The following is a 26,952-nucleotide window of genomic DNA, read 5'->3' as shown; positions in this document are numbered from 1 at the left end:
ATGTTTCCTTCCTCACTTTCATTAGAAGAGGAGGAGGAGGAGGAGGATTGCTGGATACAAAGATGGTCTCCATCTAGTGTCAAAATATCTGGTGGTCTCAAGCAGGGAAAAGGTTGAATTAGGACCTGAGGTGTTCATGTCATCATCAGTGGTGGTTCAGGAATTAACCCCTTCAGGACTAAGCCATTTTAGGACCAAGCCGGCCCATATGTGTATGTGTACGCGGCCGGGGGTAGAGCGGAAGGAGCGCCATTCAGAGCAGATTTACATTGTGGACATACGGGGAATTATTTTTTGCGGGATGAGATCCACTTTTCAGTTACATCATTTAGGGGGATTCGATAGCGAAATTTTAATAACTCTTTCTTGGTTAATTCTGGTTTAGGTTTTTTTTAGCTTCTTCTTTCTGACTGTACCACAAAAATAATTTGTGTTTATTCTATGGGTCACCAGGATTATGGAGAGGTCTCCTTTATGCACCTTTTATGCTGGACTTTCGCAGAATATAGAACTAGAATATAGAACTCGTTTTTGTATCACCGTGTATTATCGGGCAGAACATTTTTATTTTGTTTGTTTATTCGAGCTGTTTTAGGGCTTGTTTTTTGCGGGACAAGCTGTACTTTTTATTGGTATCATGTCAAGTTTGAGCGTTCGCCTTACGGGTCCAGTGAGAATTGTATTTTATTGTACGGGTTGTCATGGATGTGGTAATACCCAATATGTAGGGTTTTTTTTTTGGTAACTTTCACTTTGTTTTATGTTTTATGTGATTTTGATATGGGGTGGGGCATCAGGAGACTTTTATTCTTTTTTTTTTAACAATTTTTTTTAATTCCACATTTTTTTTTTTTTAAACATTTTTTCTTAATATTGTATTTTGCCCCAGTGTGTGTGACCTTACTGATGTATCGCAGCCTCTGTATTCTGCACTGGGTGACAGGAACTCTGTTAGATCACAGGCATCTACTGGAGGCAGCACTGGGGACTTCGTCTGACCCCAGGGCTGCCATAGCAACAATTAGCACCCTCTGGGCCCTGCCTGCAGCATCTATAGCAGTGGTGGCGAACCTATGGCACGGGTGCCAGAGGTGGCACTCAGAGCCCTTTCTGTGGGCACTCAGGCCATCGCCCCAGGACAGAGCTCACCAAACAGGACCAAATCCACCAAATCTTCCTGCAGACCCAGGCAATTTAAGAGATGCTGCAATCAGCTCTATTTTAACACTTCATTGGCTGTTTGGAACTGCGGTAAAAGTGAGAAAGTGTTGATAGAACTGCAGTATCTTATAGGTCATCCTACTGGACACTACATTCTTACTGTACAGAGAGACCCTGGTGAGAAGCTACAATGATAGTCTGAATGTGCCCTCCTTCTTACAACTGTATTAGTGGCTTCAGGGGGCCGATACGATTGAAAGATGTTGAAGAGCAGGTGGCAATAAGTTACTGCTTAAAATGCAATGTTGGCACTTCACGGTAAATAAGTGGATTTTGGTTATAGTTTGGGCACTCGGTCTCTAAAAGGTTCGCCATCACTGATCTATAGGGTTAAAATCTGTGGTCACTATAGTTGCGGTCCCGCGTGTTACTGTAGGAGCCCGGCTTCCACATAATACCAGGATCAGCTCATAAGCCCGGGAGATCACCATGGCAATACTGCACGTCATGGTGGAGTACCTACCTGCACCTTATGACCTACAGTAATGTCATTGTGTGGGGTCATTGCACACCTCACTGATGGTCTGTTATCTTGAAGAATGTATTGGTAGGGCTGGTGGGAAGGAGTTAATATCAGTATCCCTGGTGGTCTAGGGCAGGGATAGGGTAATGTCAGTATCCCTGGTGGTCTAGGGCAGGGATAGGGTAATGTCAGTATCCCTGGTGGTCTAGGGCAGGGATAGGGTAATGTCAGTATCCCTGGTGGTCTAGGGCAGGGTATAGGTAATGTCAGTATCCCTGGTGGTCTAGGGCATGGATAGGTAAATGTCAGTATCCCTGGTGGTCTAGGGCAGGGATAGGGTAATGTCAGTATCCCTGGTGGTCTAGGGCAGGGATAGGGTAATGTCAGTATCCCTGGTGGTCTAGGGCAGGGATAGGGTAATGTCAGCTTCCCTGGTGGTCTAGGGATGGGGATAGGGTAATGTCAGCATTCCTAGTGGTCTAGGGCAGGAATAGGTAAATGTCAGCTTCCCTGGTGGTCTAGGGCAGGGGTAGGGTAATGTCAGCTTCCCTAGTGGTCTAGGGCAGGGATAGGGTAATGTCAGTATCCCTGGTGGTCTAAGGCAGGAATAGGTAAATGTCAGCTTCCCTGGTGGTCTAGGGTAGAGATAGGGTAATGTCAGCTTCCATAGTTACAGACAGACCCCTCTGACCTCTGGTGACCTCTCTGGATGTTACTATAGTCCCAGGCTGCAATGATCAGCTGTAAGGTGTCTGTAATGAAGCTTTATGGATAATCCTTGGTCCCATTACAGCAAAAAATGTTTAAACTCCAATTGTCACTGGGGCGAATTTTTTTTTTGTCTGGATCTACAATAATAAAATATACAGTTTTGACTTACATACAAATTCAACTTAAGAACAAACCTCCGGACCCTATCTTGTACGTAACCCGGGGACTGCCTGTATCAGTATCCTTGGTTGTTTACAGAAGTGCTGACACTTCTCATCCCTTCACCAAATACAGGATCCTATTGTACCATTAGGGCAGGGGATATGACATTTTGGGCCCTGTCTGCAGCTTCCTGACACCAGTGTCCCCCTTGTCACATCTGGTCCCATATAATGTACTGGGGATGTATAGGTCACATTGTTGTACACAACCTCTCTATAGGCTCCTAGATCTTTGGATCTTTTCTTCATGTAGGACCCTGGGCCTGACCTGACAGGATCACCTGTTACCGGTTAAGGGTCTGCCACCCAGCTTTCCCAGAACCCTGACTACCCTATATAAGACAGCAGGCTTTGGCCTTCCCCCAGACCAAACCTTCCTGTTATCCCCCCCTTGTAATTAGTCAGAAAACAAAGCGGCAGATATCCGGCAGCAGGTGGCCCCCGCTCCCTCCGAGGGGAGGGAAATTCCTACTAATCCCCTTTATGGCTGCAGGGGCCGGGGCCATTGTTGTGTGGAAAAGGTCTGAGTTTAATGTGAGCAGATATTTCTTTGTCTCCGCACAATGGATTACTGTATGGAGGGAGAATCTCACGGCCGGGACAATGGGGGCAGCCGCCATCTTGGAGGAGGGGGGGGGGGTCGCACCGCTGTCTTTTCGCATCTGACATCCCCCCCTCCTCCTTGTAGGGTTGAGCTGGAATCGCCCTGCAGGATCCCTGTAATGTGGATGGGATATCGCGTGGAAACAATGGGTTAATGGAGGTTGTTATTTATTTAGTTTACGGTTTTTAAGTCGGGAGAATAAAACGGGTAAAAAGGAGAAAACTACAAATGCTGGAGGGAAAAGGAAGTTCTTTCCCTTTTATTCGTCTACTTGGGATCTACCGAGACCCTAATAACCAGATGTAAGCCACAGGGAAACCTAGCAGCAAGTGTAAGGTTATGCTACAGCACTCCCGCAGGGGAAATGAGGTATTACACCACGTCCATTCAACTCAAAGGGCTGCAGGACAGGACAGGTCCTCCGGAGCAGGAAACAATCGTAACTACTTTAAGATTTGGATCTCGAACAAAGGACCCCAGGAAATCCAGGGAACTGAAACATCCACATTCCGGACCAGGATCTGTGTTTGGGTCATGGTGGTGTCTGTATAGCATCACTGGGTTATTCCCTGATTGTGGTCCTATATGATGACGTGCAGTCCCCTTCCTCCCACATCCGGCCGGCTCCATCTATAATTCAGATTGGTGATGTTTTGGGCATTGACACCCGTCCCTATGAATGGGTTCAGCACACGCTCTGTGACAATATCACCTGCCCCCGGGCCGCGGAGAACGTGTAGAGAATTTCTTTTGTGTTGTAGAGAATGTAGCCTCGTGGGATCACTGAATTTTTCATGTATTGATGAATATGAGTCTGGGGGCTGCAGGTAATGACTTGTTCCATCACATCAATCATATCGGAGCCATAAACTCACCGAGCGCTCAAGAGAAATCCCATAATTCTCTGTTGTGTTACTCATATTGTCTCTATCACATGCTGCCTGCAGATAGGACACTATATACAATTTGTGCTGCTCCTCCTGCTCTATAACATGCTGCCTGCAGATAGGACACTATGTACAATCTGCTCAGCTCCTCCTGCTCTATAGCATGCTACCTGTAGATAGGACGCTGTGTACAATTTGTGCTGCTCCTCCTGCTCTATAGCATGCTGCCTGCAGATAGGACGCTGTATACAATTTGTGCTGCTCCTCCTGCTCTATAACATGCTTCTTGCAGATAGGACACTGTGTACAATGTGCACAGCTCCTCCTACTCTATAACATGCTGCCAGCAGATAGGACGCTGTGTACAATTTGTGCTGCTCCTCCTGCTCTATATCATGGTGCCTGCAGATAGGACACTGTGTACAATCTGCTCAGCCCCCTTAGGCACCCCACTGATGCCCCCACACAGAAACCAGACAAAACCAAGAATCTGGTATAATCCACTTTTTGTTTTTTTAATTATTCAACAATTTATACATAATAAATACAAACTTTTTACAGCCAATACAAAGCAGGAAGACGCCCCCCGCTGGCTCTGCACCGGCGCTGTACACGTGATCTATGGAATCAGGTCCAATATGAAGTTACAAGGAGGAGGGGCTTATCCTTTCTTTTCTCGCTTTTGTACAACTCTCTCGTTAAATAAAATTAGCAGCTCAACACGGATTTTATTTTCTTCAGAATGTTTTTTTGAGATAACACTTACAGGTATGAAAAATAAAAAAATAAACTAGCCAAACTATGACCCCCCCCCCCTCCTCCCCCGTCCCTTACCCCCAGCCAGCAAACAAAATAATAAAGCGCAATTAAAAAATTTTTCATACACCCATCAGAGGCGGCCATTTCCAAAATGTCAATTTTTTTTGTGGACCAATGGTTTTCTTTTTGCTTTGCCGATTCGGAAAGAAGCGGATAAACGGCGTCCGGATATTTTGTTTCTTAATAAAAAGCTAAATAACATCTGCTTATAATATTTCTAGACATTTGGGAGGCGCCCCTTGAAGTGGGGCGGGATTTTAGGGGAGGGGAGGGGGGGGGGGGGAGGTGGTATAAAGGAATCTTCAAAGAAGATACAAGTAACAAGCACCTGAACAGCGTTCAACGGAAACATCTGCACGCGATAGGCGGTGGTAACAATGGCTCAACAATGGCGCAAGTTCCTACAGATACGGGTCCTTTCACTTTGAAATGAAATTTACAGAATATATGAGACAGGAGGCGGAAATACGGAGGGAAAATTAGCGCATTCACGGATTGTTCTATTCAGAATTTTAGAATTCTGCTTAGAATTTTCGTTACAGAGTTAAAAGTCGCCCGATAATCATTCAGTAGGAACAATTCTGCTCTAAATATAGACTATTTTTACTTGGGATTTCAGCAATTAGGATTGAGGACCTGGCTGGCTCCGCCCAGTGGTGGCGGCCATTTTGTTGGGCTGATCCATTACAAGTAAGAGACTGGACAATCAAATTTAGCCATTAGTGACACTAAGGAAATAAAGGAGGACTCCTGCTTCAGGATACTCAAGTCTACCAAGACCACCAAGAATAAGGGTCACCTCAGAGACATAAGATGACCCTCACCTCATACGTTACCGGACAATTGTCACCAATTGGGATAGAACATTGTAAAACAAAGCTTCTACAGAATCTATCAAATTCTCTCTTCCCAAAGTCACCAGCTAAAAAGATTGTAGTAAGCTCCCTTTTTCTAAATTCAGGGGGTAAGGGGGCAGGATAATGGGACTGATTGAGAGAAATAGTCCTGATTAGGTGACAGGTTCTCTTAAAGGCAACAAATCCACCAAAAAATTAGCTGCCATACATAAAAGTAATGGTCTACCGAAAAATAAAATAAAAATAATCTGACTTTCCCTTCTTCCGGGGGAAACAATGGTTACCTCTAAAATTTTCCCTTATACGGTTTAAACAGTACAGGATTGGCCGATACATCAGTCGCCGCCCCCGCGGATCCTATGACTACACGAGCTGCTGTGTAAATATTAGTACGATGAATTAGTAACGCTGATGATCACGTACTGACGAGACGTCCTCAGCTATAGGTTTTACAGCATATTATATAGATCTCTATATAGAACTTTTTACATTTTTTTTTATTTTTTAATTTTGTTTATTTTTTTTAATTTTTATTTTTTGTAATGTCTGCCGGGGTAGTAATGAGAGGATCCAGCCCCTTTAAATCCCTTTATATAACCCCCCCTTCCATAGCGCGGACAAAGCAGATCGGGGAATTGCGCTGCAATGCGCCGGCCGTGCTATGCGCGAGGTGGAAGCGGGGGATCAGCGGAGAACTTATCAATATACAGATCAATGAAGAAACCGGATATTTTTGTTTCTCACACATTCCTATGAACACAGTAATATACTGTACTAACACATATGATAGGAGTATTTTATACGAGGACTTGCTACGAGCCTCTGCACGGGAGTTGGGGGGTTGGGGGAGGCACCTCTTATTGCCCCCTCCCTATTAGGTGCAACTTTATGGTCGGATCACAGTAGTGTTAGGGTTAACAACAGGAAAAACTGCCCAATCCCACCCTATAACAAAGGCCACATGGTATGACCCACGGGACACGACAAGTAGTGCAAGTGCCAACCGCGCAGCAGTGGAGAACGAGATTCCACAAATAAATAAAGAAAACTAATTTTTGGGTTGAAATGTTTCATATTTTTCACAAGAAATTTTTTTTTTTTTTTTTTTACTACCCATAATCAACCAATAATATTTAACAGCAAAAATTACTATGGGGAGATATTGAAGAGTGGTGAAAAATAACTAAAAATATTTTCATTTTTAGTTATTTCTATTTTTTTTTTCTCAAAATGTTTAGAGATAGGAATAGCAAAAAAACCTAAATTTATATAAATTCTTCTAAATTTAAATTTTATTGGTGTTAATTCAAAATGTCCAACTTCTATACTATTGGTTGGTTATGGGTAGTAAAATATATTCTAAAAATTAGAAAATTCCACTAAATTTGCTTTACTTTATTTATTCGCTGCTCTCTCACCCCTGTATTGAAGCACTGAAGTGGAAAATGTTGGCTCTTTATGCACATTTGAACACTGAAGCAGATTCAGCACCAATTCAACTGGTGGTGAATTTGCAGTAAAAATTTTTCTGTGGAAGAGATTTTTCTAAACCGCACCACAAACCTGCAAAAACCATGAACATGGCCTAACACAAGAACCCCCAAAACAAACTGGACCATAGAAAAAAAATAAATAAACCAAAGAAAACAGAGGTAAAGTTAAGTCAGGGAGACCTGTGCTCCTCAGGGGCGGGGCTTCTGCTCTGAACAAACTACTGTGATCCTTCCATTCTCTCAGATTGCACTTTAGACCCCCCATTAGTGTCTGATAAGGGAGGCTAATATACAATTATTAAAACAAAAATTAAAACAAAAAAAAGGCACAAAATGCCCCAGATATGTTGTATCTCGTTGTCTCCCATCCTCCAGGGTCTGGATATGCACAAGGTGCAGAAAAGTTTTAGTGCCCAAATGACTCATTTGGACCGTGACTAATGTAAAGATACTGGATGCCGTTGTTAAACCAACGTAATTTCCACATCTTCTGTCTTCTCTGGGGGGCGCCGGTGAGCTTGTGTCGGGGGAGGTGGAGCCGCTCGCACCTGGAAGAAAAAAAAAAATTTGCAAATTACAACTTTGATTAATTCTTTATCCATCTTTTCAATGTTTTAAAAAATTTTAATTGGATGAACAAAAAAAAATTCTCACCGGCCGTAACTTGCCCTGATATCCATCGGCGGGGGCGGTGGGGATCCGCGGAGGCTGCGACGTAGACGGCGATTCTAGATTTAGATTATTTTCTAGAGAAAGGGAAAGATCACAAAAGATGAGCCACATTTATACATCAGTGTATTATTACCTTTTGCCAAAAAAAATTTATGGATCTAAATTTGAGGAAAGAAAAACAAGTCAGAAATATGGATTTGATACTTTCAAGAAAAAAGAAAAAAAATATTCAATTTTTTTTTCTTAAAACAAAAAGGAGAATAAAAAATAAAAAAAATAACAGACGAATTTAAATAAATATAATAAATATAATAAAGGGTTTCAAGAGCAAATAAAAAATTTGTGCATAAAATTCATGGCTTATATACATATACACAAACAGTCTCCATAAACACAACACCAAAAGTGTAAAAATAAAAAAGTAGATGTAAAAATGGTTCTAAACAAAAAATCTAACACGAAAATCCATCCTGATAAACCAGTGACACTTACTCATAGATCCAGGCACCAAGACTGTGGCAATCTTCTTATATTTGTTATTTATGGCCTCGTTCCTTCTAAAATCAACTTTTAAAATGATGCAAATTATCCCGAGGGGCTACCAGAGCTCCTTACTGATCTGGCTTTACAAATTGTCAGGTTACAACCCCCTCCCCCAGCACTTGTGCAGCGAGAACTTCCTGCTGTATTTTCACTGCTGACGAAGCACGGAAGGGGGTTAGACAGTGTAACAGCCTGTGAAACTACAGCATAGTGAGGCCCCACGGGAAGCCCTTCTGTTATATTAGCATAATTTAGAAAGTTGATTTAGAAGGAAGAAGGCCATGAATATCAAATATATGTAGATTACCACAATCTGGTTCCGTGATCTATGAGGAAATGTTTATTGTATTGGATTTGATGGCAGATTTCTTTTAAAAAAAACAACAATTTTGCAACTAACATTTTCCACACTTTTACTTTCCATCAGGAGATATCTTACCTGTCACAGACGAAGGGGACCGTGGGAAATATAGGGAGCTCCTCTTGTCCGGACTGAATATGGGGCTGGTGGGGGGCTGGTCATACAGAGGGAGGGGTGGGAGAGAATTCTGTGGCTTCGGGGACGGGGACACCTACAATGAAGATGAAACAAATCACAAAAATAAAAGTATTGTTCCTATTGGTAGATCCCCCCCTGCCCCATCTATCTCCTCCTCATACCGGAATATCCTCCATCCAGTGCGTGTCGCCATTCTCCGAGCCGCTCAGCTCCTCCACCAGCACCGAGGGGAAGACGCCAACGCGCCCATTGAATTCCCCCTCCCAAAACCCGTCATCGTCCTGGTTCTCCTTGTTCAGGATGCGGATGATGGCCCCTTCTGGGAAGGACAGCTCATCTTCTGTCTGGCCATCGTAATCGTAAAGTGCTTTCACAAAACACACTGGGGGCGAGAGGAGAAGGAGGGGATGAGGAAAGATTTTAAAATATTGTCGACGAAGCCTTTCATTCCCTGGTCTTAAAGGTGACGCGATACTTCAAAACTAAATAAAAAGGATGGGCAAAGAATTACTTATTTAAAGGGGTTGGCCATTTTACCTCATGTTTGTGTAATGTGTGTGTAAGTGTAGGGGGGAGGGATATGGGGTAATTTACCAATATACATCTATTACTAGTTCTGCTCCACTTTCCTGATATGAAAGATGAAGCCTCCTGTTTTTTACCTCATCAGTCAGACATTCCTGACCATAAAATGGCTGCAGATGGAGGGTCATGTGATCCATAACTGTCCATGATCAAGGAAGAGATCACATGACCCTCCATCTGCCGCCATTTTATGGTCAGGAATGTCTGACTGATGAGGTAAAAGACATGAAGTAAAATGATGAGGTAAAAGACCGGAGGCTTCACTTTACATATCAGGAAAGTGATGGAGAACTATTACTAGATGTATATTGGTAAATTACCTCATATCCGAACCCTCCCCCCTCCCCCCCCCCCCCCCGATACGCACAATGCAAAATCATGAGGTAAAATGGCCATCCCCTTTAAATAAAGTTTAATTATATTGGAATATCCACCCCCCCCCCCACACACACACGCACAATACAAAATCATGAGGTAAAGTGGCCAACCCCTTTTATCCCAGTCATGCACAGCTCTGGATAGTTACCGCTGGTGTCGCCGTTCATGCTCCCGGAGGCCATCTCGGCGTCGTTTGAGTTGCTGGACGTGTGTGACCGGTTGTCTAGGGCGGCCAGGGACTGCAGCATACTCAGGAGGCTGTTCGATGTAGGGAACTGGAGATATTTTTCTGGAACGTAGCCGATCTGTCCCGATTTATTTCTCGCCTGTTTGGAAAACAGTAGACCCCCCCCCCTCAGTGGTAGAAATGATAGGAGAAGACCCTCGACAACTTATATACAGCGGATTACACCATCCGGACTATAGATGCTTCTCATAGATACAACCTTCTCATGGAAGAAGCAATAAGGGCTCTACACTCTACTACGAAAAAAATATTTTATAAAATGTACATTACTTTTCCCCTAAAGGTTGGGATTTTCGCAAAGGTAAATTTGTGACAGAAGGAGAAGAACCGGCATCATCATCATCAAATCATTATAAATATGACATCCATTTTTACCCCTCAGAAAGGTGATAAGATGCCCTCTCTAGATTTCCTCTTTTGTGTGAAATTTCCCCCATGATATATATATACATATACAGGCAGTCCCCGGGTTACGTACAACATAGGTTCTGTAGGTTTGTTCTTAAGTTGAATTTGTATGCAAGTATATAAAAAAAAAATCTTCAAAATCATGTGACCGTGAGCAGAAAAGAGTCACATTTTACCTCAGAGGAGTCACGTTTAGAGGCTGCTGGGGGCGCGTTACTTACAACGCCAAATATCTCTGGTTCTATAAAACCTTGAAACATGGTTCTACAGAGAGTTGAGGTCGTAGTTTGGACCATGAGCTGCTGATAAAGACCTTATTCCCTCCTAGGTCTATCTCTGGTTTTGTAGCTCACAGAACCAAAAAAGTTTGTCTAAGAGATGAGATTCTTATATTTAAAATGACACCAGGAGTACGTTTTAGTTGCTGTAGAACCAAAGATAAATCCGTCTGAAGTGCTCCTCCCCCTAAAGTCACTAAACTTGACTCATCTCAGGTAACATCTGACTCATCTCTGCTTACTGCCACATGGGGCGACAGGTTAAAAATAATTTGGAATAACTACGCAAGAATCATTGCGTCCTCTGAGGACTGGACATATCCGAGGGGGATTTACCCCTTTTCCTTTCCTTGTCTGTATTTTGAGGATCTACAAAAAGCTTCTCCACAAATTATAAAGACAAACAATGAATAAATCTTGGCCCCTACCTTGACCCAGTCTTCCATGTCTCCATCTTCTATGACTTCGAGCATCTCATGTTCCTCGATGGTCAGCTCGTCCGGCTGAGACGCCTGCAGGACACAGAAGAGGAGGGGTCTTTATACTGAGGAGCTTATCGGCCCCGTTTCCTGACCCCGCGACCCCCTGGCCTCGTGGCGCCATCTTGTTATCGGACTCTCATACTGTTATTTCCTTCATCTCTACCACAACTCAAGATCTAAGAAACCTTAAATAGAACCAGGACTTTCTATGTGGATGGAGGAATAAACATGGGAAGACATGGGAAGTTGAGATGGCCAAGTTGCTGAGATCCTTGCCGTGTAGCCAGGTTTAGCCACCCAGGATAGAAAAGTCTGGGATTTGGCCCTCTGCCATTCAGGGCCCTTTTGGGGTTAAGTGCTTAAAAGGGCTGCCCACTTTCATCAAATAAAACTGTTTGTGTAATAGAGATATAAAATTTCTAATATAGTTTCTGTACCAATTCCTCACAGTTTTCTAGATCTCTGCTTGCTGTCATTTTATAGGAATCTGACTTCTAGTGGAGAAACACCGGTCCTGGTCATGAGGTGTCACACAGGTGCATAGTTTGTTAAATATCCCTGGTCATGTGAGGTCACACAGGTGCACGGCTCATTATATCCCTGGTCCTGTGATGTCACACAGGTGCACGGCTCGTTATATCCCTGGTCCTGTGATGTCACACAGGTGCACGGCTCGTTATATCCCTGGTCATGTGATGTCACACAGGTGCACGGCTCATTATATCCCTGGTCCTGTGATGTCACACAGGTGCACGGCTTGTTATCCCTGGTCATGTGATATCATACTGGAGCACAGCTCGTTATATCCCTGGTCATGTGATGTCACACAGGTGCACGGCTTGTTATCCCTGGTCATGTGATATCATACTGGAGCACGGCTCGTTATATCCCTGGTCCTGTGATGTCACACAGGGGCACGGCTTGTTATCCCTGGTCATGTGATATCATACTGGAGCACGGCTCGTTATAGCCCTGGTCATGTGATGTCACACAGGGGCACGGCTCGTTATATCCCTAGTCTTGTGATGTCACACAGGGGCACGGCTCGTTATATCCCTGGTCCTGTGATGTCACACAGGGGCACGGCTCGTTATATCCCTGGTCCTGTGATGTCACACAGGGGCACGGCTCGTTATCCCTGGTCATGTGATGTCATACTGGAGCACGGCTCATTATATCCCTGGTCCTGTGATGTCACACAGGTGCACGGCTTGTTATCCCTGGTCATGTGATATCATACTGGAGCACGGCTTGTTATATCCCTGGTCATGTGATGTCACACAGGGGCACGGCTCGTTATATCCCTAGTCTTGTGATGTCACACAGGGGCACGGCTCGTTATATCCCTGGTCCTGTGATGTCACACAGGGGCACGGCTCGTTATATCCCTGGTCCTGTGATGTCACACAGGGGCACGGCTCGTTATATCCCTGGTCCTGTGATGTCACACAGGGGCACGGCTCGTTATATCCCTGGTCCTGTGATGTCACACAGGGGCACGGCTGGTTATATCCCTGGTCCTGTGATGTCACACAGGTGCACGGCTCATTATATCCCTGGTCATGTGATATCACACAGGTGCACGGCTCATTATATCCCTGGTCCTGTGACGTCACACAGGGGCATGGCTCGTTATATCCCTGGTCATGTGATGTCACACGGGTGCACGGCTTGTTATCCCTGGTCATGTGATATCATACTGGAGCACGGCTCGTTATAGCCCTGGTCATGTGATGTCACACAGGTGCACGGCTCGTTATATCCCTGGTCATGTGATGTCACACTGGTGCACGGCTCGTTATATCCCTGGTCCTGTGATGTCACACAGGTGCACGGCTTGTTATCCCTGGTCATGTGATGTCACACAGGTGCACGGCTCGTTATATCCCTGGTCCTGTGATGTCACACAGGTGCACGGCTTGTTATCCCTGGTCATGTGATGTCACACAGATACACTGCTCGTTATATCCCTAGTCTTGTGATGTCCCTTTAAATGTGATGACCAGAGGTTGACAAACATCGCTCCACACCTGACCAGGGTTTGCATCTCAGCTGAATAGAAATCAATGGGCTGAGCTGTAATAGCAGCACAAACCATGGGCAGGTGTGAGGCGCTGTTTTTTTAGAAGAAAGGAGCCATGTTTTACCTCCGGACAATCCCATTAACCCCTTGTGCAGCACTCCCTTCCTCAGAAGGACTGAGTTAGCAGAGTCCATCCATTAGATCACATTAGAACAGTGAGTACACCTGGATCCCCTCTTTCCATGCATGGTATGGTGCCCTCACCAAGTGGTTTGCCCCGTGTCGCTACTAGACCTTGCCTGGTGCCCCAACCATCTCCTCACCTGGTAGGAGTAGATGACCTTGCAGGTCAGCGGATAGTTCCTCAAGGTCCCCGAAGGACTGGAGCTGCTGTCATCAAAGGCATCCATGCTGTCCTCCAGCTCCTCGCCGTCATCCCTGTCCAGGTCCGCGTTCCCCTGCACAAAATACACAAATGTCATTCTGTTAATCCGGACCTCAGTCGGGAAAAAGTCCTAAGAGTCTAACGATTGGCACAAAATTATATTTTTAGATTTAGAACAACAAAAAATGGATTTATGGGTATCCCTCTTCCTACTGCCCGACTGACGTTCTAGAAGGGCACAGCAACTTCTCTTGGATCTGGTCTACAATTTCTGCTCCATTCCGTACAAGTGAATCAACTGCAATACCACAGATGTCCTGAGGACAGGGGTGGCACAAACCAAAATCAGGAGGACTCTGAACTAAGAACTAAAATCTTCTGTGTGGGTTCAACTGGGTCAATGACAGACCTCAACCACATTACGGAACAGGGGGGTCTGCAGCTTGTTTGTCCCCTTCATAACTTGAAGAATAGATGGTTAGGGATCCCCTCTAATATTTGTCAGCAGTCACCATTGATAATTAGTAGGTACAGCCACCGACCAAGCCTAGGGGGCCACTTCTATAGGACAACCCGGACACTGCATGACCCTACCCCTAACTCCAATACCCCTCCACCTACAAGCGACTCAAGTTTTATACAATGTTCTGAATAGTTATCACACTTTCTTCTCAATTTCTAGATGTTTATGGTCCCAGATTTCCAGAACAAGTCTGCAGCGGAGCGGTCGGGAAGGTTTGTTCACCTTGGCTGTGACTTATCACATTCTTGTAATTTCCCATATAACTTCACTCCTAGTGTAAATCTTAGAACTATTCAGCTGCCAACGAAAAGCGAGAAAGGAAAACCACAAGGAGAAATATCCCAAAGCTCAAAAGTAAATGGGGCAGCAGACTGTACATAACATGGGGGGCATAAGAAAGGGAGGCCAGAGGAGGTGGGTTCACCTGCGCCCCAACTCATAAGATTCAGGATAAGTAATGTCATGTATGTACACAGTGACTGCACCAGCAGCAGAATAGTGAGTGCAGCTCTGGGGTATAATACAGGATGTAACTCAGGATCAGTACAGGATAAGTAATGTCATGTATGTACACAGTGACTGCACCAGCAGAATAGTGAGTGCAGCTCTGGAGTATAATACAGGATGTAACTCAGGATCAGTACAGGATAAGTAATGTCATGTATGTACACAGTGACTGTACCAGCAGCAGAATAGTGAGTGCAGCTCTGCAGTATAATACAGGATGTAACTCAGGATCAGTACAGGATAAGTAATGTCATGTATGTACACAGTGACTGCACCAGCAGCAGATAGTGAGTGCAGCTCTGGAATATAATACAGGATGTAACTCAGGATCAGTACAGGATAAGCAATGTCATGTATGTACACAGTGACTGCACCAGCAGCAGAATAGTGAGTGCAGCTCTGGAGTATAATACAGGATATAACTCAGGATCAGTACAGGATAAGCAATGTCATGTATGTACACAGTGACTGCAGCAGCAGCAGAATAGTGAGTGCAGCTCTGGGGTATAATACAGAATGTAACTCAGGATGAGTAGAGGATAAGTAATGTCATGTATGTACACAGTGACTGCACCAGCAGCAGAATAGTGAGTGCAGCTCTGGAGTATAATACAGGATGTAACTCAGGATCAGTACAGGATAAGTAATGTCATGTATGTACACAGTGACTGCACCACCAGCAAAATAGTGAGTGCAGCTCTGGGGTATAATACAGGATGTAACTCAGGATCAGTACAGGATAAGTAATGTCATGTATGTACACAGTGACTGCACCAGCAGCAGAATAGTGAGTGCAGCTCTGGAGTATAATACAGGATGTAACTCAGGATCAGTACAGGATAAGTAATGTCATGTATGTACACAGTGACTGCACCAGCAGCAGAACAGTGAGTGCAGCTCTGGGGTATAATACAGGATGTAAGTCAGGATCAGTACAGGATAAGTAATGTCATGTATGTACACAGTGACTGCACCAGCAGCAGAATAGTGAGTGCAGCTCTGGAGTATAATACAGGATGTAACTCAGGATCAGTACAGGATAAGTAATGTCATGTATGTACACAGTGACCGCACCAGCAGCAGAATAGTGAGTGCAGCTCTGCAGTATAAGTACAGGATAAGTAATATGTATGTACACAGTGACTGCACCAGCAGTAGAATAGTGAGTGCAGCTCTGGGATATAATACAGGATGTAACTCAGGATCAGTACAGGATAAGTAATGCTATGTATGTACACAGTGTCTGCACCAGCAGCAGAATAGTGAGTGCAGCTCTGGAGTATAATACAGGATGTAACTCAGGATCAGTACAGGATAAGTAATGTCATGTATGTACACAGTGACTGCACCAGCAGCAGAATAGTGAGTGCAGCTCTGTAGCATGCCAGTGCGGTGCCAGCTGGAGAGGTGACAGACATTGGTCACTGCTGCCGTCACCGGGAGATCAGGGCGAGACGCAGGGGAGTGCGGTGGGTGACAATCGCTGGAGAAACCTGATTAATGTGAGACTGAATGTAAGGTAACAACATGATATAGAACATGTATAAGTAGATCCAGCACATTCTCTATTCAGCATTAGACCAGTGATCCTCCACTCGCCCCCAACTTTCTTTTTTCTTGACCTGGAACTTGGATGGCCTCTCTAATCCTCTAGTCACATCCAGAGCTGCACGACCTCACGTCTCACTGCTGCCCCTGCTGGTTTATCATTATCACAGAAGAGAACACTAGCTGTAATGCTGCAGTTGTGTACACAACTAATTATTGACACTGAGAAACTTAGCGGCAGACTGCTGAAGTGTAAGTGCAGCTTTGGATGTGACTGGAGTATAAATATAAACTATAACCTTTATAGATGCCCATTTTTAAAGCGTACTCATTCCCCGCACACAATAATTATCGAGGTAAAGGTGAATGTGCCCTTTTAAAACCCCCAGGGACTGTACCAGGTGCGAGGATCCGTTGTTGATCATGGTGGGTAGACTGGCCCAGCGCTCGTTCTCCAGCTCCTCCATCACCTGGTTCATGGCGCTCTTCAACCACGTGTCCACCGACACCCCGATCTGCCGCAGGAGGTCCAGCCGCGCCTCTGCCTTCAACTTTGTGATCTACAGCAGAGAAAATAGCGACATCAGCGTCCAGAATATCAGGACTCACTGTCATGGCCGACAAATATTCGTCCCCTATAGCACAAATCTACTGTATGTGTACGTGTGTATGTGTACATAGGGGGCAGTATTATAGTAATTATATTCTTGTACATAGGGGGCAGTATTATAGTAGTTATATTCTTGTACATAGGGGGCAGTATTGTAGTAGTTATATTCTTGTACATAGGGGGCAGTATTGTAGTAGTTATATTCTTGTACATAGGGGGCAGTATTATAGTAGTTATATTCTTGTACATAGGGGGCAGTATTATAGTAGTTATATTCTTGTACATAGGGGGCAGTATTATAGTAGTTATATTCTTGTACATAGGGGCAGTATTATAGTAGTTATATTCTTGTACATAGTGGGCAGTATTATAGTAGTTATATTCCTGTACATAGTGGGCAGTATTATAGTAGTTATATACTTGTACATAGGGGCAGTATCATAGTAGTTATATTCTTGTACATAGGGGCAGTATTATAGTAGTTATATTCTTGTACATTGGAGGCAGTATTCTAGTAGTTATATTCTTGTACATAGGGGGCAGTATTCTAGTAGTTATATTCTTGTACATAGGGGCAGTATTAAAGTAGTTATATTCTTGTACATAGGGGGCAGTATTATAGTAGTTATATTCTTATACATAGGGGGCGGTATTATAGTAGTTATAGTCTTGTACATAGGGGGGCAGTATTATAGTTATATTCCTGTACATAGGGGGCAGTATTATAGTAGTTATATTCCTGTACATAGGGGGCAGTATTATAGTAGTTATAGGACCAATTTTGATATGCTTGTGCAGCGCTGCGTAATCTGTGGGCGCTATATAAATAAAGAATTATTATTATTATTATATTATTATTCCTGTACATAGGGGGGCAGTATTATAGTTATATTCCTGTACATAGGGGGGCAGTATTATAGTAGTTCTATTCCTGTACATAGGGGGGCAGTATTATAGTAGTTCTATTCCTGTACATAGGGGGGCAGTATTATAGTAGTTATATTCCTGTACATAGGGGGGCAGTATTATAGTAGTTATATTCTTGTACATAGGGGACAGTATTATAGTAGTTATATTCCTGTACATAGGGGGCAGTATTCTAGTAGTTATATTCTTGTACATAGGGGGCAGTATTCTAGTAGTTATATTCTTGTACATAGGGGGCAGTATTCTAGTAGTTATATTCTTGTACATAGGGGCAGTATTATAGTAGTTATATTCTTGTACATAGGGGGCAGTATTATAGTAGTTATATTCTTGTACATAGGGGGCAGTATTATAGTAGTTATATTCTTGTACATAGGGAGCAGTATTACAGTAGTTATATTCCTGTACATAGGGGGCAGTATTACAGTAGTTATATTCCTGTACATAGGGGGCAGTATTATAGTAGTTATATTCTTGTACATAGGGAGAAGTATTATAGTAGTTATATTCCTGTACATAGGGGGCAGTATTACAGTAGTTATATTCCTGTACATAGGGGGCAGTATTATAGTAGTTATATTCCTGTACATAGGGGGCAGTATTATAGTAGTTATATTCTTGTACATAGGGGGCAGTATTATAGTAGTTATATTCCTGTACATAGGGGGCAGTGTTATAGTAGTTATATTCTTGTACATAGGGGGCAGTATTATAGTAGTTATATTCCTGTACATAGGAGGCAGTATTATAGTAGTTATATTCTTGTACATAGGGGGCAGTATTACAGTAGTTATATTCTTGTACATAGGGGGCAGTATTATAGTAGTTATATTCTTGTACATAGGGGCAGTATTATAGTAGTTATATTCCTGTACATAGGGGGCAGTATTATAGTAGTTATATTCTTGTACATAGGGGGCAGTATTATAGTAGTTATATTCTTGTACATAGGGGGCAGTATTATAGTAGTTATATTCCTGTACATAGGGGGCAGTATTATAGTAATTATATTATTGTACATAGGAGGCAGTATTATAGTAGTTATGTTCCTGTACATAGGGGGCAGTATTATAGTAGTTATATTCCTGTACATAGGGGGCAGTATTATAGTAGTTATATTCCTGTACATAGGGGGCAGTATTATAGTAGTTATATTCTTGTACATAGGGGGCAGTATTATAGTAGTTATATTCCTGTACATAGGGGGCAGTATTATAGTAGTTATATTCTTGTACATAGGGGGCAGTATTATAGTAGTTATATTCCTGTACATAGGGGGCAGTATTATAATAGTTATGTTCCTGTACATAGGGGGCAGTATTATAGTAGTTATATTCCTGTACATAGGAGGCAGTATTATAGTAGTTATATTCTTGTACATAGGGGGCAGTATTATAGTAGTTATATTCTTGTACATAGGGGCAGTATTATAGTAGTTATATTCCTGTACATAGTGGGCAGTATTATAGTAGTTATATTCTTGTACATAGGGGGCAGTATTATAGCAGTTATATTCTTGTACATAGGGGGCAGCATTATAGTAGTTATATTCTTGTACATAGGGGGCAGTATTATAGTAGTTATATTCTTGTACATAGGGGGCAGTATTATAGTAGTTATATTCTTGTACATAGGGGGCAGTATTATAGTAGTTATATTCCTGTACATAGGGAGCAGTATTATAGTAGTTATATTCTTGTACATAGGGGGCAGTATTATAGTAGTTATATTCTTGTACATAGGGGGCAGTATTATAGTAGTTATATTCCTGTACATAGGGGACAGTATTATAGTAGTTATATTCTTGTACATAGGGGGAAGTATTATAGTAGTTATATTCTTGTACATAGGGGGCAGTATTATAGTAGTTATATTCTTGTACATAGGGGGCAGTATTATAGTAGTTATATTCTTGTACATAGGGGGCAGTACTATATTAGTTATATTCCTGTACATAGGGGGCAGTATTATAGTAGTTATATTCCTGTACATAGGGGGCAGTATTATAGTAGTTATATTCTTGTACATAGGGGGCAGTATTATAGTAGTTATATTCCTGTACATAGGGGGCAGTATTATAGTAGTTATATTCTTGGGCGGTGTAGACAATAGGTTATGTAACTAACAATCTCTCTTACTGTAGGGATAATTGCACTTCGTATCCCAGAAATCACACCCCCCTTTATCTCCCAAATGAGTGGAGTAACTTGGTGCGTGACTACATCCGCCAGTAACATCTGAGAACTTGCTCTGTCACTCCTGGGGGAGCTGCGGCAGATCACTAATATTCCCCAGGACGATGTGAACAATATTACATTAGGTGATTAAAAACCCTGCAGTATCCCCTAAAGGCTAATTCTAGGAAGTGTGAAATATAGAGAGAGCGCTGCCAGGGAGGGGTCAGAGGTCACGCTAGGAGAACACTCACATAACAACATAAGAACAAAAGAAATCAGTTTTATTCATAACACTAAAGTTTTGTATCTTTATTTGTATTTTGCTTATTATTCAGCGTGTTTTAGCAGACGGCTTTGTAGATTCTAGATTTTGGTACATTTAAAGGGGCGGTGGGCAGGAGAGGCAGCGGGCTACATGCGCCTCCCCCGCAGCTGCTCGCACTGCGCTCCAGCATGACTGCGCTCCCGACACAAGGTAATAATTAGTTCTATTTGTAACAGTGTTAATTAAAATTTAATTAAAGTGAAGTATAAGGAGACATATGTAGCGTCTTCTGAGACACCGGGGGATGGGGGGGGGGGGGGGGGGGCACGACTTACACAGCCAGAGCCGTAAATTACAACAAAGCGACAACGCAGCTAACCGGGCGACCTCTAATAAAACGTTTATGGCGGGAAATGATATAATTACCACTTCAGGCTCCAACTTATAATTTCATACAATGGCTCATTATATGGGATAATAGATATGGCTCGGGGAGCAAAGGGGGTTACACTGCAGCTAGTGTTATGTATTATCCCTGGAGAGATGTGTAATCAGACCTTTGTCTATGCTGTTAGTAGCCGCAGGACTGTGATATATGGATTTATATTGCAGGATTGTACTCACACTGCTGTGCTCTCTGCATCAGTGTTAGTTATCGTCCCTGGAGAGATGTGTAATAATTGCTTTATGTATGGTGTTAGTAGCAACAGGACTGTGAAATATGTATTAATATTTTTAGAACGTAGCTCCTCCAAGTGTATTGCGGTCGTGCCCTCACTCTGCTGTGCCCTCACTCTGCTGTGCCCTGTGCTCTCTTCAGCCAGTGCTGGCTATCGTCCCTGGAGAGATGTGTAATCATTGCTATGTGTATGGTGTTGGTAGCAACAGGACTATGAAATATGTATAAATATTCCTGGTTTGTGGCTTCTCCAAGTGTATTGGGGACGTGTCCTCACACTGCTGTGCTCTTAGCTTTCTCCATTGAATTACACTACAGCCCTTCCCCTTTGGGGTTCTTTAGCAGATTTGTGATTGGGTACTTCTCTGATCAGACAGAAGTGACTGTGAAGCACCTCAATACAGAGAAATAAGAGCACAGCAGTGTGAGGACAGTCCGCAATGCTAAAGTCCTTCTGCTACTAACAACATACCCAAAGGTATAATTACAATAGATCTCCAGGGATGATACCCAATACTGGAAGTAGAGAGCACAGAACACAACAGTGTGAGGCAGAGTTGGAGAAGCGACAACCCTGGAATATAAATTCATATTTGACAATCCTTTTACTAACACCTGAGTTTATATTTCAGGACTGTGGCAATAGGGACTGTCCTCACACTGCTGTGCTCCTATTTCTCTGCATTGCTGCTGAGTTGCTTCACAGCTGCATCTGTTTGCAGTCTGATAAAGCACCTATTCACAGCAGAGGAGAGATGCTGTGGAGTTGTGCAATGGAGAAAGCCAAGAGCACAGCAGTGTGAGGCCATGCCTTCAGTGCACTTGGAGAACCTAGAATATAAATCCATATATCACAGCCCTGCTGCTACTTACAACATACATGAGATAATATTTACACCTCTCTCCAGGGACAATACCGATCACTGGCTGCAGAGAGCACAGGGCACAGCAGTGTAAGAAGTTACTTGTAGAAGCTACTGTCCTGGAATATATCACAGTCCTGCTGCTACAAACACCACACAAAAAGGTGTGATTACACATCTAACCAAGGACAATACATAACACTGGCTGTAGTCTGTATCTTCTAAAGATTTTTCAGTTCTATTGTTCTCCAATCACATCTAAAGCTGCATTCAAATTTGTGTTCACTTTAGGTTTACTTTTATCTAGGAGCAGTGCATTGTGGGAGTGTAGATGACCCGGTCACATGATACCTCTGCCTTGCGGATGCCCTCCTTCACCTCCTCGATCCTCAGCTCCAGCTCCAGGCGCCCCGTCTCTGATGAGGGGGTGCTCTGACACTCCAGATCATCAAGTAACTGCGGGAAGAAGACGGAGAATCACATCACTAATCCTGGTCATCTGAATGTTCTAGCTATGGGGGTGACATCAGCTCAGATGTGGAGGGATCATTGTGCTAGTTCCATGATTACGGGGTCCCTACAGTCAGCACATATAGGGGGGGGACCTCTACATCCATCCGGAACCGGTATAGGGGGGGACCTCTACATCCACCTCTACATTGTGCCTCTACATTGTGCTAGTTCCATGATTACGGGGTCCCTACAGTCAGCACATATAGGGGGGGGGACCTCTACATCCATCCGGAACCGGTATAGGGGGGGGGGAACCTCTACATCCGGAACCGGTATAGGGGGGGGACCTCTACATCCATCCGGAACCGGTATAGGGGGGGGGGGGGGGGAACCTCTACATCCATCCGGAACCGGTATAGGGGGGGGGGGGGGGGGAACCTCTACATCCATCCGGAACCGGTATAGGGGGGGGGGGGAACCTCTACATCCGGAACCGGTATAGGGGGGGGGGACCTCTACATCCATCCAGAACCGGTATAGGGGGGACCACTACATCCGGAACCAGTATAGGGGGGGGGGGGGGACCTCTACATCCATCCAGAACCGGTATAGGGGGGGCCACTACATCCAGAACCGGTATAGGGGGGACCACTACATCCAGAACCGGTATAGGGGGGACCACTACATCCAGAACCGGTATAGGGGGGACCACTACATCCAGAACCGGTATAGGGGGGACCACTACATCCAGAACCGGTATAGGGGGGACCACTACATCCAGAACCGGTATAGGGGGGACCACTACATCCAGAACCGGTATAGGGGGGACCACTACATCCAGAACCGGTATAGGGGGGACCACTACATCCAGAACCGGTATAGGGGGGACCACTACATCCAGAACCGGTATAGGGGGGACCACTACATCCAGAACCGGTATAGGGGGGACCACTACATCCAGAACCGGTATAGGGGGGACCACTACATCCAGAACCAGTATAGGGGGGACCACTACATCCAGAACCGGTATAGGGGGGACCACTACATCCAGAACCGGTATAGGGGGGACCACTACATCCAGAACCGGTATAGGGGGGACCACTACATCCAGAACCGGTATAGGGGGGACCACTACATCCAGAACCGGTATAGGAGGGGGACCACTACATCCAGAACCGGTATAGGATAGGGCCGCTACATCCAGAACCGGTATAGGAGGGGGCCGCTACATCCAGAACCGGTATAGGAGGGGGCCGCTACATCCGGAACCGGTATAGGGGGGACCACTACATCCAGAACCGGTATAGGAGGGGGCCGCTACATCCAGAACTGGTATATGGGGGGACCGATCATCAAGAACTTTTATGAGGGTAGACCGCTAAATCCAGAGCTCTTACAGGGTTAACTTATGGTTGGGCACTACACCTACCCGCTGGCTGTGGATGATGTTCTTGTGTTCCCGTGCCACCCGTGTCGCCCACTTGCGCGCCTCTTTGTTCAGGCTGTGCTCCTCCGTGGTGCCCGTCTCTGACTCCAGCTGCCGACTCTGCAGAATAGAATATACACATCAATCTTCAGCCCTGGGGGGTATCTGTATACCAGGACCCGATGAACGAAGGCACCGTAACCACCACCGGGGGGCGCCCCCTTCATCAGTGCATTAATGAGTCATGATTAATTGCAGCAGCGCCATGCAACCAGCACAGTACTCCCCCAAGCAAGCAAAGCTATTGTAGAAATTACTCATATCCACTGACAGCAAGTAGAGATCTAGAGCAGAACTGTAGGTTATAGAGTAATGACACTTTATAGTGGTCTCAGTTACATCTGAGGTGATGAGCAGTACAGCTTACATACAGCTAGTCACCCAGCTTTCCCGAAGTCCTGAATATAAAGAATCTAAAACAACTGAGTGATTACACTAAAATGGACCAGAGTAATGATAGCGACAGCGCCCCCAGTGCCAGGACTGAAGTATTGCATTGTGGTAAATCAGGACTGTCCACCACAGCCATACTGGTCCTCACCTAGCTTTGCAAGGAAAGGATCAGCATCTAGCGCCTTAGATGTGCAGCAGCTTTAAATGCAGCCATATTTGTGTACACCCAGCTTTCCAGAGAATGGATCAACATTGAATCACTTATATGTTTAACAGCTGTAATGACAGCCATATTGGTCCCCACCCAGCTTTCCAAGGATGGATCAAAATATTTACAGTATGGCTGTAATGGGTAGCTATACTGGTCATCCAGCTTTCCACAGACTAGAGCAATGTGGTACCCTACAGGATTAACAGCAGTCAAATTGGTCCTCACCCAGCTTTTCTAAACATGATAGAAATGCAATGTTACCTCAACATGTGATCACGGGGGAAGCCTTTAGACTGCGTCTCAAAACATGATAAAAACGCACCGTGTGAACATGATCCTAGGAACATTTTCTATCTGCGTTTTGGTTTCCGTTTTTCCTTTTTTTAAAACTTCTTGTAAATTTATAACTTCTTGTCTGGACGGATTATTAGCAAAGTATCAGGTTATTTTTAACAGATATCTTGCTTTCCATCACGGGAAGGGGCTTGTCCCGTGCGCATATGTAACAATCTAAAGCGATTGGTAACAAGCGTCCAGTGTTTTGGGGCCTGGTTTCAATCTGTGTTTTGCTTTCCGTTTTCCTTATGGCTGTAACGGCAGCCATAGTGTTCCCCACCCAGCTTTACAGATCAACGACCAAACACTGGCAGCTGTAATGATGAACGGTATTGGTCCTCACCCAGCTTTCCAAGGAAGGGATCAATGTCTGACTGCAGACAAGTCTGGCAACTCTAATGCTCAACCGTATTGGTCCTCACCCAGCTTTCCAAGGAAGGGATCAACATCTTTATTCTAAAGTCCCCCCTCTCTCTTTAGAGTACATTTTAAGATGGTAAATATTGAAGGAGGGGGTTGTGCAGAGCCCCCAACCCTCTGCAGATTCCTAACGTTACTCCTCCTGGCACGCTCCGCACGCTCTTGACACCGGGACCAATTTCTGGCCAGAGACTGGAACACGCAGAATTAACAATATTTTTCCTGGTTTCTCGCAGCCCATAAAAGGGTCAGATAACAGAGGAGAGCGGGGGCTTCATGCAGGGTACGAGGGGCCACAACAGCAGCGAGACCACCGGGTACTAGACATTAACCAGCGGAGCGCCCCCGGCTGGAAGGAGATGGGGGAAACACACACCTTACACCTTAGAGCCCCCCGGGGGGAAGGGTAATTCAGTGAATGAGAACATTACAGAGACCAGAAACCAAATCAGACCTCCCACTGCTGAGGCTTTGTTACATTTGCATCCAGAACAGGTAAATCCTCTGTGAACTACCACACTGATACATTGTAACAAATGGTAAAGAGGGAACAGTTCTGTTGTGCTGCTGATCATTGTTAAAAACATTGCAACAAACCCTCAGCTGTGAGAAGTATTTGCATGTCCTTGGATTGACTTCCCACCCACCCCGATTCCCGCCGTGTCCCCCTCATCAGGATACAGATATTCCAGAGTAAACAGGAAGACCCCGCGTCTGGCCACAAGCTGCAGCCTCAGCGTTTCGGCACAATGTTAGAGGAAGACGAGAGCGAAAAGAGCTGACACGGACAATGGAAATCCCTCCGGAAGTGTCCGGACAATAAAAAGGTGCAAAGTGCTGTCCTGGAGCAGATTATCCTCTCCTGACTTGGGAAAGCTGGGTGGCTTCCAATATGACTGCTAATCAGGCTCTTAAAGGGATAAGATGGGAAACAGTCAGTGGGGAGATCAGAAGGACCTGGCAAGTGCATGGATTATATAGGAGAATCCTTTAAATGTGCTCCATGTAATTCCACATTTCTCCAGTGGTGGCGCTGTAGAGATTTCATACCCTTATTCCTAAGATCTTAGCAGATCACAGCATTGATGGTCGGAGGCCGCTATGTGTGTAGCCTCACCAGGATTTTCTACTGTTTTGTCCTAACTTTTAAGTTTCATGCATCAGGGGGCTCAGGATGAAAAAGGTATAAGGAACCATTGGAAAAATATAATAGACAAAACAGGCAATGTCATCTCTCGGCTGAATGGTAGCAGATGGACCGTGGCCTATGATATGGAGGGGTAACCACAATAGGGGGCGCTAGAGAGCAGACATAAGCTCTGGGTCACAATCTGGGTGCACATCTACAAACATTGTATATAAGGAGATGACAAATCACAATGAGGAGTCACATGATCAATGGGAAGCGGAAGACACAGAGCGAGCGGCAGGTTATACCTTAGCTAGAGAAATTCTCATAGCACTGACAGGAGAAGGTTCAATGTCCACCAGAGGAACAGCGCTAAGACTCTGACCGCAGGAAGAGGAGCCAAACAGAGACAGACACACGGAACGGGTTAGAACATACAGACACACAAGGGGAAGCATCTACCATTATGTGTCATAGGGGGCAGTATTATAGTAGTTATATTCTTGTACATAGGGTACAGTATTATAGTAGTTATATTCTTGTACATAGGGGGCAGTATTATAGTAGTTATATTCTTGTACATAGGGGGCAGTATTATAGTAGTTATATTCTTGTACATAGGGGAGCAGTATTATAGTAGTTATATTCC

General features: G+C 44.4%; 1 protein-coding gene across 6 annotated transcripts in view; it reads right to left on the bottom strand.

Moving 5' to 3' along the window:
• Positions 1-4,611: 4,611 nt before the first annotated feature.
• FCHSD2 (FCH and double SH3 domains 2) overlaps positions 4,612-26,952 on the bottom strand; it is a 144,472-nt gene continuing 122,131 nt past the window's right edge. For 4 of the 6 annotated variants that reach the window (XM_072133879.1, XM_072133880.1, XM_072133875.1 and 1 more), the window contains 11 exons: positions 26,612-26,683; positions 23,758-23,874; positions 22,227-22,331; positions 16,753-16,914; positions 13,715-13,849; positions 11,315-11,398; positions 10,102-10,279; positions 9,152-9,372; positions 8,931-9,063; positions 7,931-8,022; positions 4,612-7,824 (listed from right to left, as the gene is read on the bottom strand). In XM_072133879.1, coding sequence (XP_071989980.1) covers positions 7,741-7,824; positions 7,931-8,022; positions 8,931-9,063; positions 9,152-9,372; positions 10,102-10,279; positions 11,315-11,398; positions 13,715-13,849; positions 16,753-16,914; positions 22,227-22,331; positions 23,758-23,874; positions 26,612-26,683 — 1,383 coding nt within the window. In that variant the 3' untranslated portion in view covers positions 4,612-7,740. The remainder of the gene's footprint in view (positions 7,825-7,930; positions 8,023-8,930; positions 9,064-9,151; positions 9,373-10,101; positions 10,280-11,314; positions 11,399-13,714; positions 13,850-16,752; positions 16,915-22,226; positions 22,332-23,757; positions 23,875-26,611; positions 26,684-26,952) is intronic. The other 2 variants (XM_072133878.1, XM_072133881.1) reach the window with 1 other exon arrangement.

The sequence above is a fragment of the Engystomops pustulosus genome, chromosome 2, assembly GCF_040894005.1.
Source record: "Engystomops pustulosus chromosome 2, aEngPut4.maternal, whole genome shotgun sequence".
NCBI lineage: Eukaryota > Metazoa > Chordata > Amphibia > Anura > Leptodactylidae > Engystomops > Engystomops pustulosus.
This window is presented reverse-complemented; position numbering and strand designations above follow the sequence as displayed.